The sequence below is a fragment of the Piliocolobus tephrosceles genome, chromosome 2, assembly GCF_002776525.5.
Source record: "Piliocolobus tephrosceles isolate RC106 chromosome 2, ASM277652v3, whole genome shotgun sequence".
Classification (NCBI taxonomy): Eukaryota; Metazoa; Chordata; class Mammalia; order Primates; family Cercopithecidae; genus Piliocolobus; species Piliocolobus tephrosceles.
Genome location: NC_045435.1, coordinates 193,209,584 through 193,223,225, shown reverse-complemented (window position 1 = coordinate 193,223,225; position 13,642 = coordinate 193,209,584). Strand labels below are relative to the sequence as shown.

The window sequence follows — 13,642 nt, the reverse complement described above, 5'->3', positions numbered from 1 at the left end:
GCCTGTATCCCCAGGTGTGGTGTGTGCCTGTATCTCCAGGTGTGGTGGTGTGTGCCTGTATCTCCAGGTGTGGTAGTATGTGCCTGAATCCCCAGCTACCTAGGAGGCTGAGGTGGGAGGAAGGATCGTTTGAGCCTGGGAAGTCAAGGCTACAGTGAGCTATGAATATGCCACTGCATTCCAGTCTTGGTGGCAGAACGAGACCCTGTTTCAAAAAAAAAAAAAAAAGTCCTAAGGAATCTACAAAGTCAATACAAAAGTAAGTGAATTTAGCAAGATTACAGGATACAAGGTTAATATGGTTAATACAAAATTGTCCATGTGGTTTTTGACTTTTTTTTTTTTTGAGATGAGTATTGCTCTGTTGCCCAGGCTGGAATGAGTGGCACGATCTCAGCTCACTACCATCTCTGCCCCCTAGGTTCAAGCAATTCTCCTGCCTCAGCCTCCCTAGTAGCTGGGATGACAGGCACCTGCCACCACACCAGGCTAATTTTTGTATTTTTAGTAGAGACAGGATTTCACCATGTTGGCCAGGCTGGTCTCAAACTCTTGACTTCAGGTGATCTGCCCGCCTCGGCCTCCCAAAGTGCTGGGAATACAGGCGTGAGCCATCGCGCCTGGTCGGTTTTGACAGTTTTGTTATTAACCTTGTATCCTGTAATCTTGCTAGATGGCTATAGTCAAACAGCAGATAACAGTGAGTACTGGTGAGGATAGAGAGAAATTCAGAACCCCCATAGATGCTAGTGGGAATATAAAGTTGTAGCACAGACTCTTCTAGGGAAAACAGTCCAGCAGTTCCTCAAAAGATTAGATAAAGAGTTACTATAAACCTAGCAATTCTACTCCTAGGTATTTACCAGGGAGAAATGAAAACAGATGCTCACACAAAAACTTCTGTGCAAATGCTCAGAGCAGTATTACTCCTAGTGTCCGAGGAGTGAAAACACACAAATACCCATCCAGTAACGAAGGAATAAATAAGATGTGGTATATACATATGATGAACACTGTTCAGCAGGAAAACAAAATTAAATACGGACACAATACAGGTGAACCTTGAAAACATTATGCTAAGTGAAACAATTCAATCACAAATACATACTGTATGATCTGATTTATATGAAATGTCAAAATAGGCAAACTGGCAGACAAAAGTGAGTTAGTGGTTCCCTAGGTTTCAGGGGGCAGTTAGGATACCTTGTTTATAATTCACGATTATAATAAATGTTTTGTTAATTAAAATATTCTCAGCAGATGACCCAAGAAAATACAGAAAACATTTTTTTTACCTGTTTTCCGACGCTGTTTATGTCAAACTGTAGGGGAACACCTTTAGGAACTTTCCGGGCGTCACTTTGCTCCCGCTTTGTTAAAAATGAAGGTGCAGCAGTACGAGTTAATCGTGGTTTCTGAGTTCTATTAGAAAAATATTAAAGTATCAGAGCAGCTTAACAATGAAAAGAAAAATAAATTAATTTGGTACTTAAGACATCCTGTACACATGTTCAAATGTATTAGGGCCATTTTATTTGTGGTTCTCAAAAAAAAAAGTGTCATTGGCTACTCTAGACTAAAATATATCATTGTTCAGAGAATATCTCTTTAAATAGAACTACAAACTTTTCAACAAGGCGGAATGTTTGGTGATTCCTAATTCTTTTTTTTTTTGAGACGGAGTCTTGCTCTGTCGCCCAGGCTGGAGTGCAGTGGCCGGATCTCAGCTCACTGCAACCTCCGCCTCCCGGGTTCACGCCATTCTCCTGCCTCAGCCTCCCGAGTAGCTGGGACCACAGGCGCCGGCCACCTCGCCCGGCTAATTTTTTGTATTTTTAGTAGACACGGGGTTTCACCGTGTTAGTCAGGATGGTCTCGATCTCCTGACCTTGTGATCCGCCCGTCTCGGCCCCCCAAAGTGCTGGGATTACAGGCTTGAGCCACCGCGCCCGGCCCCTAATTCTTGATCTTCCATTAAAATAGAGCAACCTCTAAAGTTCTAGGCACCCATCCTACATTCTTTTCATTCCAATCATTAAGATGGCTGGATGGCTATGCACTGTGGCTCAGGCCTATAATCCTGGTACTTTGGGAGGCCAAGGCAGGAGGATCGCTTGAGGCCAGGGGTTAGAGATCAGCCTAAGGAACATAGCAAGACCCCACCTATATAAAACTATATAAAATAAATAAAATAAAATTAGCTGGGTGTGGTGGTGCATGCCTATATTCCCAGCTACTCAGGAGGCTGAGGCAGGAGAATTATTGAAGCCCAGGAGTTGGAGGCAGCAGTGAGCTATGATGGCACCACTGCACTCCAGCCTGAGAATCAGAGTAGACCTTATCTCTTAAAAAAATCGAGATGCTTGAATAGAACATGAGCTCCATAAATCGACGAAGTTTATAAAGCAATAAATTTAAAGAGAAGGTAGGTCTGTATGGTCTAAAAAATAAAGACATCAAAAACATTACAGGGATTGGGGGAAGTAGTAGCATGTATACTGTCATCTCGTTTATTATTGTACATAAAAATACACATATTGGGTCAGGTGCAGTGGCTCACGCCTGTAACCTCAGCACTTTGGGAGGCCAAGGTGAGAGGACTGCTTGAGTCTAGGAGTTCAAGACCAGTCTGGGCACAAACAAAAAAGCCAGGCGTGGTGGTGGCACCTGCAGCCCCAGCTACTCAGGACTCATGGTGGTGGCACCTGCAGTCCCAGCTACTCAGGACTCGGGAGGCTGAGGCAGGAGGATCGCTTGAGCTTGGGAGGTCAAGGCTGCAATAAGCCATGATCACAGTACTATACTCCAGCCTGGGTAACAGAGCCAGATTTTGCCCCCCAAAAAAGGGTACATATGATATACATGCACATAATTTTTAAAATATTAAAAAACACTGCTCAACGTGGTCATTTAGGGCTGCAGAATCAGGAATCCAGAAAACTCTTCCTTTTAACTTTACACCATACTGTTTCCATATTGTATCACAGGTATTACTTTCTGCTTGGTTTATCCTAACTTGGACATCATTCTCTGGGCAGAAGTCCAATACTTTCTTATGATCCTGTGTAATGAGAAGTTATAATTTTTGCAAAAAAAAACAACTTACACTGGGCATTGCACTGCTCCAGGATTGTCAATAGATACAGTCAAAATCCCTCCATTTGTGGTGGAAGTCCGCCATCTAGTATCAAAAAAAAAAAAATTCACTAAATGTAAGTTGATAAACCCTATGTATATTCAAAGTAAAAATAAACATTTTTAAAGTAGCCATTACTTTTTCTTAGCTTGCAAGAAATAAATACCTAAACCCCACCATGACATAACGAATCAACACCTTGGGTGCAGAACTGGGCATCTGAATTTATTAAATATTTTTCAGTGTGATAAATATATACAAATTTTTAAAAATCAAATAGTACAAAAGAACTTCTAATAAAAAGCAACAGTCTCTCACCCCACTATTCTCCTGCGTTCCATTCCTACTCTCCAGAGGCCGCACTTTTAACCTTTCTGTTTTTACTGCTTGCTGGTTACTTCCAATTCACTAAACAAGATGCTTACGTAGTAAAAAACCTTGCTGCAGCCCGGGCGCAGTGGCTCACACCTGTAATCCCAGCACTTTGGGAGGCCGAGGTCAGAAGTTCAAGACCAGCCTGGCCAACACAGTGAAACCCCATCTCTACTTAAAAAAAAAAAATACAAAATTAAGCTGGGCATGGTGGCAGTCTCACCTGTAATCCCAGCTACTTGGGAGGCTGAGGCAGAGAACTGCTTGAACCCAGGAGGGGGAGGTTGCAGTGAACCGAGATTGCGCCATTGCGCATTCTGGGCAACAGAGCGAGACTCCATCTCAAAAAAAAAACTTGCTATGATGAATAGATTTAGTTCATCAAACTATCCTCCAGTTTCCTTACCTACCTTGAAACATTTTGATGGCCATGTCACTACTTCCCTGCCTTTGTAACTTAAAATACTTAAATCTCGGTTTCTTTCAGCAGAATCGCTTGACCCCACCCCCGCTCTGTGGGAAAGGATCTCGGTGCCTCTGTTCCTTCCTTCCGCCTCTGCCCCTTTGTTTGTGCCTCTCACTTTCTATCAGCTCTTCCTTTATATTCACGAGTCAAAATCGGACACTTACATTACATTGTTCTCAAATTAACTATGTTGTGCTTTGTCTAACAGGTTGATTCTCAAAGTTCAGAACAAGTAACATTTATATATGATCATGATTATGTAAATACTGTTCACTGCAGAAGCAAAAAGGCTACGATTATTCTTTCCTTCCCCATGGTTTCTAATGTCGTGACCCCTGGGCTAAAGAATACTACCAGGATCTGTTTCACAGTTTCCTAACACTCCAATTGCTAAAAATCATGCCCCATACTTTGCATATCTGGACCATGACCATGTTTTACAGCCAGCTCTCTGTATCCACAGGTTCTACATCCATGTATTCAATCAATTTCAACTGCAGACTGAAAGCAATCCATGGATATGGAGGGCCGATTGTAAGGGACTTGAGGATCTGAGGATTTTAATCTCTTCAATGGTCCTGGAACCAATTCCCCTGAGACACAGAAGGCCAACTGTATATATTTTGTTTTCCAAGAAGTAGCCATAATTTTAAACAGTTAATCTCAAAACCTAATCACACTGATGAATTAGTATGTTACAACTCACACTCAGGAGGTGTGATTATAACAAGATAAAATAGATTTTCAAAATATTTTTTTATAGGGCTAAGAAAAAAAGACTGTGAAAAGGAAAACTATTATTTTTAAAGTTGTACAAATTTTCTAAAAGCTCTACTGAATTTTATTCTATTCGTTCCCTAAATATGTTCATTTGTATGAAAGCAGTTATAGCCAAAAAAGAAAGAAATAAAAAGCTGTTTCATTAAAATGGAATAGCCAATAAAAAATAAAAATAATAAAAAAACAAGTAATCTACTTGGCACTAAAACTGTCACAATATCGACATGTGAAAACTCAAAAGGATTTTTGGAGAAAATCAACAAAGGACAAAACAGGATTTATTTATTTTAGGCTCAATTAAAAAATTTTTTTTTGGAGACAGTCTCCACAGCCCGAGCTATACTGCTCAGGCCGGTGTGCAGTGGCATCGAGCTATGCTGCTCAGGCTGGTGTGCAGTGGCGATGCACAGGTGAGATCATGGCACTTCACAGCCTTGAACTCTTGGGCTCGAGCAATTAATTCTCTTGCTTCAGTCTCTCAACTAGCTGGGACTACAGGTGTGTAGCGCCACTATGCCCAGCTTTCAGGCTCAATTTTATTTTGGGTTTCAATTAATTTCTTCTGGACTGAGACACATGGTAATTTGGGTAGTCAGCATTCTGGGAGTTTTGAAATAGCATCTTGAAAAACAAATGGAAACTTACTGACGAGTTCTCTTTGCTACTACATCGTCTAGCAGTTGTTCTGTATTCAACTGGGCCTGAACCTGAAGAGAAAAAAAAAAAACAGTAGGTCCCACAGAAAGCAGAGGATTGAATCCAAAGAGTGATCCTGCTCTAGAACCTTATAACCCAGTGGGGCATGTGCATGAATGCAGAGGGGCCTGTGCTATTCTGGCAACACTTCCCTGTTGGAATTCCTGTATCAGAACAAGTGGCAAATACAGGTTTATTCCCAAATAACATGTTAAATTATAATAAAACATTGCGCTATTGAGGGTAAGAAAGGACAGGAAATAAAAACGTACGACAGAAAGAACTAATCTACTGCCATATTCCTCACATCCTGAACCCAGTGCTGCCTGTGACTGAGGCTTACTGAAGGTGGCTGCTCAGGATCCTCTTTGGGTTAAACAAAACAAAACAAAACAAAACAAACAAACAAAAAAACACTGCCAAAGTTTTTAAATACCTTCAGGCCTCTTCTGAAAAGAAAAGTTGCCTGACGAGTATCTTTCTGATGATTTAATTTATTTCCACTCCTGGTAAAATTAGCTGGAATGTTATTTCTGCAACAAAAACACATATGCCATGCTAAGCCATTTAACCACTTTCAAACGTCTTGAGGAAAAATAAGCAAAAATAGTTAAATTCATAGGCTGCAAACATGAGGTGCAAGTAACAAACAACTCTGAATTATTTCCTTATTAACATGAAGCTATTGAGATTTGATTAACAAATACTCCCTCCAAAGCACAGCACATAACCACCTGTTCATTTCGAACCACTTTATTGTCAAATATGAAATCCTCTGACATTCCATGTATCTTCTGAAGACATTAATAATCACATTTTTAGTGCTATTTCCTATATTTGGTGAAAACGTAACTTTACAATTTACAGGATTAGTACAAAGAAAAACTACATATAGGCCAAACTGAAGACCTAAAATAAACTGAAGACCAAAAATAAAGAGAAAGGTTTGAAAAATAACATCTCCTCCTCCAGCTTTCTCTTCCTTCCTCACTCAGAAACCGTTATGTATTAACATAAACCATAGAGGCCAGGCATTATGGCTCACACCTGTAATCCCAGCACTTTGGAAGGTTGAGGTGAGTGGATCACTTGAGGTCAGGAGTTGGAGACCAGCCTGGGCAACATGGTGAAATCCTGTCTCTACTAAAAACACAAAAACTAGCCAGCCTTGGTGGCATGCGCCTGTAGTCCCAGCTACTCAGGAGGCTGAAGCATGAGAATTGCTTGAGTCAGGGAAGCAGAGGTTGCAGTGGGCCGAGATCACGCCACTGCACTCCAGCCCAGCAACAGACTTCATCTCAAAAAATAACTAAACCACAGAAAAACTTATACTCTTCTGTTTCTTGTTCTTTCATGCACAGAACGATGCTGTTAATTGTTTGACTTTCACCAATTCTTTTTTTTTTTTTTAATTTTACTTTAAGTTCCGAGACACGTGTGTTGAACACGCAGGTTTCTTACGTAGGTATACATGCGCCATGGTGGTTTGCTGCACCTAATTTCTTTTGTTTTCTATAGGAAGTTGGTGAAGTATGAAAAATTAAAATTTCATATTTATGCAAGTCAATCCTCTAATATTCCACGTCTTAACTGATCTATTGATAAATATGAAACACTATACAAACAAGTGTTCAACAGATTCCTTAGTCTTACCTCCAATCTTTCAGAGATTCAAGTTCAAAATTTCCCTAGCTAACCCAATTAAGTCTCATGTAAATGATGGGTTCTTATTTGAGAAGGTCCCTTATTATCAAGTGATTCCCAAAAGATGATGGTTAAAACTGCAATTCCAGCCATTCCATTTTTTGTTTTGTTTTTTATTTTTTATTTTGTTTGAGACAGTCTCACTGTTACCCAGGCTGGAGTGCAGTGGCACGATCTTGACACCGCAATCTCCGCCTCCCAAGTTTAAGCGATTCTCCTGCCTCAGCCTCCCAAATAGCTGGAACTACAGGCATGCACCACCATGTCCAGCTAATTTTTGTATCTTTAGTAGAGATGGGGTTTCACCATGTTGGCCAGGCTGGTCTCAAACTCCTGGCCTCAGGTGATCTACACGCCATGGCCTCCCAAAGTGCTAGGAATACAAGCATGAGCCACTGTGCCCAGTCACTGCATTTTTTAAAAACTCCATTCCAGGTTTTGTTTGCCGAATAATCTCCACAAAAGATAAATAAATAGTACTTGAAACTGAATAAGGAAACCACACCTCATCAACTTCATCTACTTTGTCCTTACAGAGAACAGAATGCCATAACAACAGATCATAATTTTTCTTCTCTTTCTTTTCAGAGATGGAGGTCTCACTATGTTGCCCAGGTTAGCCCTGAATCCTGGGCTCATGTGATCCTCCTGCCTCAGCCTCTTAAGTAGCTGGGACCACGGGCACATGCCACTGTGCCCAGCTCACAGGCCATAATTCTTGGTTTTTATTATTCAACTTAGTATAAAAATAATTTCAGTTTAACAAGTATTCATGAAGAATTCTTTCTTTCTAGTTTGATTTTTCCACAAATAATATACATTGTGATTCAGTGTTCTAGTAAGGGCCATCCAGACTGAGTAACAAATTGAGCTTTCAGAATTTCCAATTTTGAATAATTCCCACTGAGATGTTAAGAGTTCTACCAGGGCTGGGCACAGTGGCACATGCCTGTAATCCCAGCACTTTAGGAGGCTGAGGTGGGAGGATCACTTGAGGTCAGGAATTGAGACCAGCCTAGGCAACAGGGTGAGACCCTGTCTCTACAAAAAAAAACAAACAAACTAGCAGGGCATGGTGGCATTATCTGTGGTCCCATCTACTCAGGAGGCTGAGGTGGGAGGATCACTTGACCCCGGGTGGGGGTTGAGGCTCCAGTGAGCAGTGATGGCACCACTGCACTCCAGCCTCAGCAATAGAGCGAGAAGACCCTGTCTCAAAAAAACAGGAAAAAAAAAAAAAAGAGAGAGTTCTACTAAAGTGATCAGGTTTTGCAATTTTATTCCATGTGTCAAAGAGGTAAAGAAGCAGAGTGATGCTTTTTAAAAAGCTTATATTGGTTAAATTCATCGGTAAGAATTCATCTAATAAATGAGCTATTACTGGATATATCCATGTGGATGTTCAGATAGACATCCCAAACATCTGTCTTAAAAATGATCAGATAACTAAAAAAATCACTGCAAATCTATTCTTCACACCACTTAATGCAAGAAGTGTTTTTTAATGCAAAATAACACATCATCATATTGGAGTACTTACTTTCTGTTTAGCTGGTTAGGTCTCTTGAGAACTGCCACTGGTTTCCTCTGCCCTTCATTTTGTCTCAGAAGGTTTGCCTTCCTTTTTAACACTGGAAAATATTGTTCTATATTCTATCAGAAGGCAAGAAACTATGTTAATCAAATTGCATTCTTCTATATACCCTACTACAATAAACATTTCTGATGCAGAATGAACAGGGATTGACAACAGCTTGAATGTGTAGATAAGGGAGATGGAGAAACAGCTTGAAAATTTACAGCCTAAGCGACTGAAACGATGAAAACCTCACATTACATTTAAAATACGTGAGGTACTCAGGGGACCACAGGTGATGGGGGATTGTGGCTCCGCAACTCAAGAGAAGAATCAGAGAGCCAGAGATACAAACTAGGGAATAATTTATATAAACATGATTTTTGATACTAACAGATTTTAAAAAGCCAAGTTCCAAAACAAATGCCAAAAACAAGAAAAAGCGGGGAAGTCATGACGGCAAAGGAGCTGGAATAGACATCAGAGACAAAAAGTATCATAAAAAACAAAAGCACATGAAACATCCTCTTTTTCTTCCTCCACATATGTAAATTAAATCGACCATTAAAGCCTAATTCACATATCCATATTGTCCATAAAGACTTCTCTAAAGTTCTTGACAAATACGAACCTTATCTTATACTTTAACTGGATTCTTCTATTAAGTATATGAGAAGTACTTCGTAAATATCCATTGACTGATTCACATTAAAAAGTCTTAATTTGGTCAGGCATGGCGGCTCACGCCTTTAATCTCCGCACTTTGGGAGGCTGAGGCAGATGGATCACGAGGTCAGGAGTTTGAGACCAGCCTGGCCAGCATGGTGAAACCCTGTCTCTACTAAAAATACAAAAATTAGCCAGGCATGGTGGCACATACCTGTAGTCCCAGCTACACGGGAGGCTGAGGCAGGAGAATTTCCTGAACCCAGGAGGCAGAGGTTGCAGTGAGCTGAGAGTGCACCACTGCACTCCAGCCTGGGCGACAGAGTGAGACTCCATTCCCCCCGCCAAAAAACCTCAATTTTCGGCCAGGCATGGTGGCTCACGCCTGTAATACCAGCATTTTGAGAGACGGAGGCCGGCAGATCACTTGAGGTCAGGAGTTTAGCCTGGCCAACATGGTAAAACCCCATCTCTACTAAAAATACAAAAATTAGCCGGGCATGGTGGCACACACCTGTAATCCCAGCTACTCAGAAGGCTGAGGCAGGAGAATTGCTTGAACCTGGGAGGTGGATGCTGCAGTGAGCCAAGATCACGTCACTGCACTCCAGGTGGGTAACAGAACAAGACTCTATCTACATATAAAAAACAAAAAACATACAAACAAAAAACTTACTTATATTTGAGAATGTGGAAATTTAGGTATTCTTTATGAATGGCAATGATTTTTATTTAGATATTAAATTTGATAATATCAGTCCCAAAGTACTACATAAAAACAAATAAAATTATCTGTGTTAAGCTTATTCACAGAAATATTAGTACAAGTAAAGGAAAAGGACATCTAATCCAGGATTAAGCCATCATCCTACCTTGTCACTTAGAGGTGGACGATTCATAGGACTAATTCCTTTTCGAATTCCAGTTGTTTTCCTAGCTGCAAGGCCAGTGATAACTCCATTAGGACGTCTCTTTCCAGGCATGACTCTTCCTCTACGATTCAGACTAGTCTTACCAAAACCTAGAGGAGGCAAAAAGAGAAGAAAATGTCAATTTAACAGTTCAGCTGGGAGGGTCACAGGATATTCTATTTTCCAAGGAAGGGGGAAGTTATGAACATTTATTATGTTATTATTTAAGTTTTTTTTTTTTTTTTTGAGACGGAGTCTTGCTCTGTCGCCCAGGCTGGAGTGCAGTGGCTGGATCTCAGCTCACTGCAAGCTCTGCCTCCCAGGTTTACGCCATTCTCCTGCCTCAGCCTCCCGAGTAGCTGGGACTACAGGCATCTGCCACCTCGCCCGGCTAGTTTTTTGTATTTTTTTTAGTAGAGACGGCGTTTCACCGTGTTAGCCAGGATGGTCTCGATCTCCTGACCTTGTGATCCGCCCGTCTTGGCCTCCCAAAGTGCTGGGATTACAGGCTTGAGCCACCGAGCCCGGCCATTATTTATGTTTTTTAAATTACATAAGATACTTCATTTTAAAAAGGCAATCTGTTGCATTGGGAAGGGTTCTGTGGCTATACCAGACTGTAAATAACTAGAGGATTCGCACATGTGGCCATACTCTTTCGTCATTAGTTTCTCAACAAACAGGACAGTCCACAGAGTCTTTACCTGTGCACTAGGGTCGATACTAACCATCTGGGGTTACTACTGAGTACTTGAAGTTAAGTACTAGTCTGAATCAAGATATTTCAAGGTAAAATATTTCACTGATAATTTTATATAAATCATATAGTGAAATACTTTAGAGATACTGGGTGAAATAAAATATATTCATATGTGCTCAATCTTTATCGAACAGTGCTGATCTAGAGTGGAATCACTGTCTCATTTCCAATTTACTGACGACAGCATATTGCCATCTGGCTCCACCTTCAGCCCTACTCCATCCAAATCGCTTTGGCTAAAGTCGCCAGTGAGTGCCAACAGACACATTTTAATCTGCGGCATGTGACATTACCAACTTTGGTTTTCCATTATATATCTTACCTATTTAAATCCTTTTTCTAGGCTGGGCACAGTGGCTCATGCCTGTAATTCCAGCACTTGGGAGGCCGAGGCAAGAGGATCCCTTGAGCTCAGGAGTTCCAGACCAGCCTGGGCAACATAGTGAGGCCTCACCTCTAAAAATTAGTTGGGCATAGTAGCACATGCCTGTAGTCCCAGCTACTCAGGAGGCTGGGCTGAGAGGATTGCTTGAGTCCAGGAGTTTTAGGCTGCAACAGAGTGAGACCCTGTCTCCAAAAAATAAATAGATTAAAAAATAAATAAATACATAAATAAATAAGTAAATACTTTTTTCTAGTTAAAAAAAAAATAGGGGCCGGGTGTGGTGACTCACGCCTGTAATCCCAGCACTCTGGGAGGCTGAGGCGGGTGGATCACGAAGCCGGGAGATCAAGACCATCCTGGCTAACACAGTGAAACCCGTCTCTACTAAAAATACACAAAATTAGCCGGGCGTGGTGGCGGCGCCTGTAGTCCCAGGTAATAGGGAGGCTGAGGCAGGAGGATCACTTGAGCTTGGGAAGCAGAGGTTGCAGTGAGCCGAGATCACACTGTACTCCAGCCTAGGGTGACTATCTCAAACACACACACACACACACCCGGTCTCAAACACACACACATACCTATATTGTGAAAATATTATCCCATGTTTTTGATATCCTTTTATTGAATTACTTTTTAATATGCCATACTTGATCCAACCAACTTTAGAGTAATCATTTCAGTTAGTTCTAATTATAAATAATATCACAATGGAACCATAGACATATTTTTAAACACATCCATGATTATTTTCTGAAGATGTGAGCTTCTAGAAGGTGAAATGCTAGGTTAAACAGTAAAGCAAACTCTCTTTTTTTTCTTTCAGACGGAGTTTCACTCTGTTGCCCAGGCTGGAGTGCAATGGTGTGATCTCAGCTCACTGCAACCTCCACCTCCCGGGTTCAAACAATTCTCCTGCCTCAGCCTCCCTAGTAGCTGGGATTACAGGCACACACCACCACACCCAGTTATATTTTTGTATTTTTAGTAGAGATGGGGTTTCACCATCTTGGTCAGGCTGGTCTCAAACTCCTGACCTCAGGTGATCTGCCTGCCTCGACTTCCCAAAGTGCTGGAGTTACAGGCGTGAGCCACCACAGCTGGCTTAAAGTTTTTAGTTTTTAAATCAAATTATTGCTGCCCTACATGTGGTTTCCTTCTGAAATTGCAACCAGATGAAGATTAAACCATATTGGGAAAAACTGTACATTAAAACTAATTCCAATATACAATGACTTGCTATTTGTGTTAAATAACATGACAGCTACCCTTCACTGTCCTAGGCACTGTGCTGAGTACCATAAGTCATATGATAAACTAGGCTGAGCACCATCATTCGTATGGTAAGCTGAGCTGAGCGCCGTCATTCGTATGACAATCTGAGCTGAGCACTATAATTCGTATGATAATCTGAGCTGAGCACTATAATTTGTATAATCTGAGCTGAGCACTGTAATTTGTATAATCTGAGCTGAGCGCTGTAATTTGTACAATCTGAGCTGAGCGCTGTAATTCGTATAATCTGAGCTGAGAGCACTATAATTCGTATGATAATCTGAGCTAAGCACTATAATTCCTATAACCTGAGCTGAGCGCTGTAATTCGTATAATCTGAGCTGAGCGCTGTAATTCATATGATAAGCTGAGCTGAGCACTATAATTCCTATAATCTGAGCTGAGCACTATAATTTGAATAATCTGAGCTGAGCGCTGTAATTCATACGATAATCTGTGCTGAGCGCCATAATTCGTATAAGCTGAGCTGAGCACCATAATTTGTATGATAATCTGAGCTGAGAGCTATAATTCGTACGATAATCTGAGCTGAGCACTGTAATTTGTAAATCTGAGCTGAGCGCTATAATTCGTACGATAATCTGAGCTGAGCACTATAATTCGTAAATCTGAGCTGAGCGCTATAATTCGTATGATAATCTGAGCTGAGCACCATAATTCGTATGATAATCTGAGCTGAGTACCATAATTCATATGATAATCTGAGCTGAGTATCATAATTCGTATGATAATCTGAGCTGAGTACTATAATTCGTATGATAATCTGAGCTGAGTACTATAATTTGCATGATAATCTGAGTTGAGCACTATAATTCATATGATAATCTGAGATGAGCACTATAATTCGTATGATAATCTGAGCTGAGTACTATAATTCATATGATAATCTGAGCTGAG

General features: G+C 40.9%; 1 protein-coding gene across 1 annotated transcript in view; it reads right to left on the bottom strand.

Annotated features, from left to right (window-relative positions):
* Window positions 1-13,642, bottom strand: part of FYTTD1 (forty-two-three domain containing 1) — a 31,904-nt gene that overhangs the window by 4,184 nt on the left and 14,078 nt on the right. The window contains exons 3-8 of the mRNA XM_023214876.2: window positions 10,269-10,417; window positions 8,695-8,807; window positions 5,887-5,983; window positions 5,400-5,461; window positions 3,107-3,181; window positions 1,296-1,422 (exon numbers count right to left, since the gene is read on the bottom strand). Coding sequence (XP_023070644.1) covers window positions 1,296-1,422; window positions 3,107-3,181; window positions 5,400-5,461; window positions 5,887-5,983; window positions 8,695-8,807; window positions 10,269-10,417 — 623 coding nt within the window. The remainder of the gene's footprint in view (window positions 1-1,295; window positions 1,423-3,106; window positions 3,182-5,399; window positions 5,462-5,886; window positions 5,984-8,694; window positions 8,808-10,268; window positions 10,418-13,642) is intronic.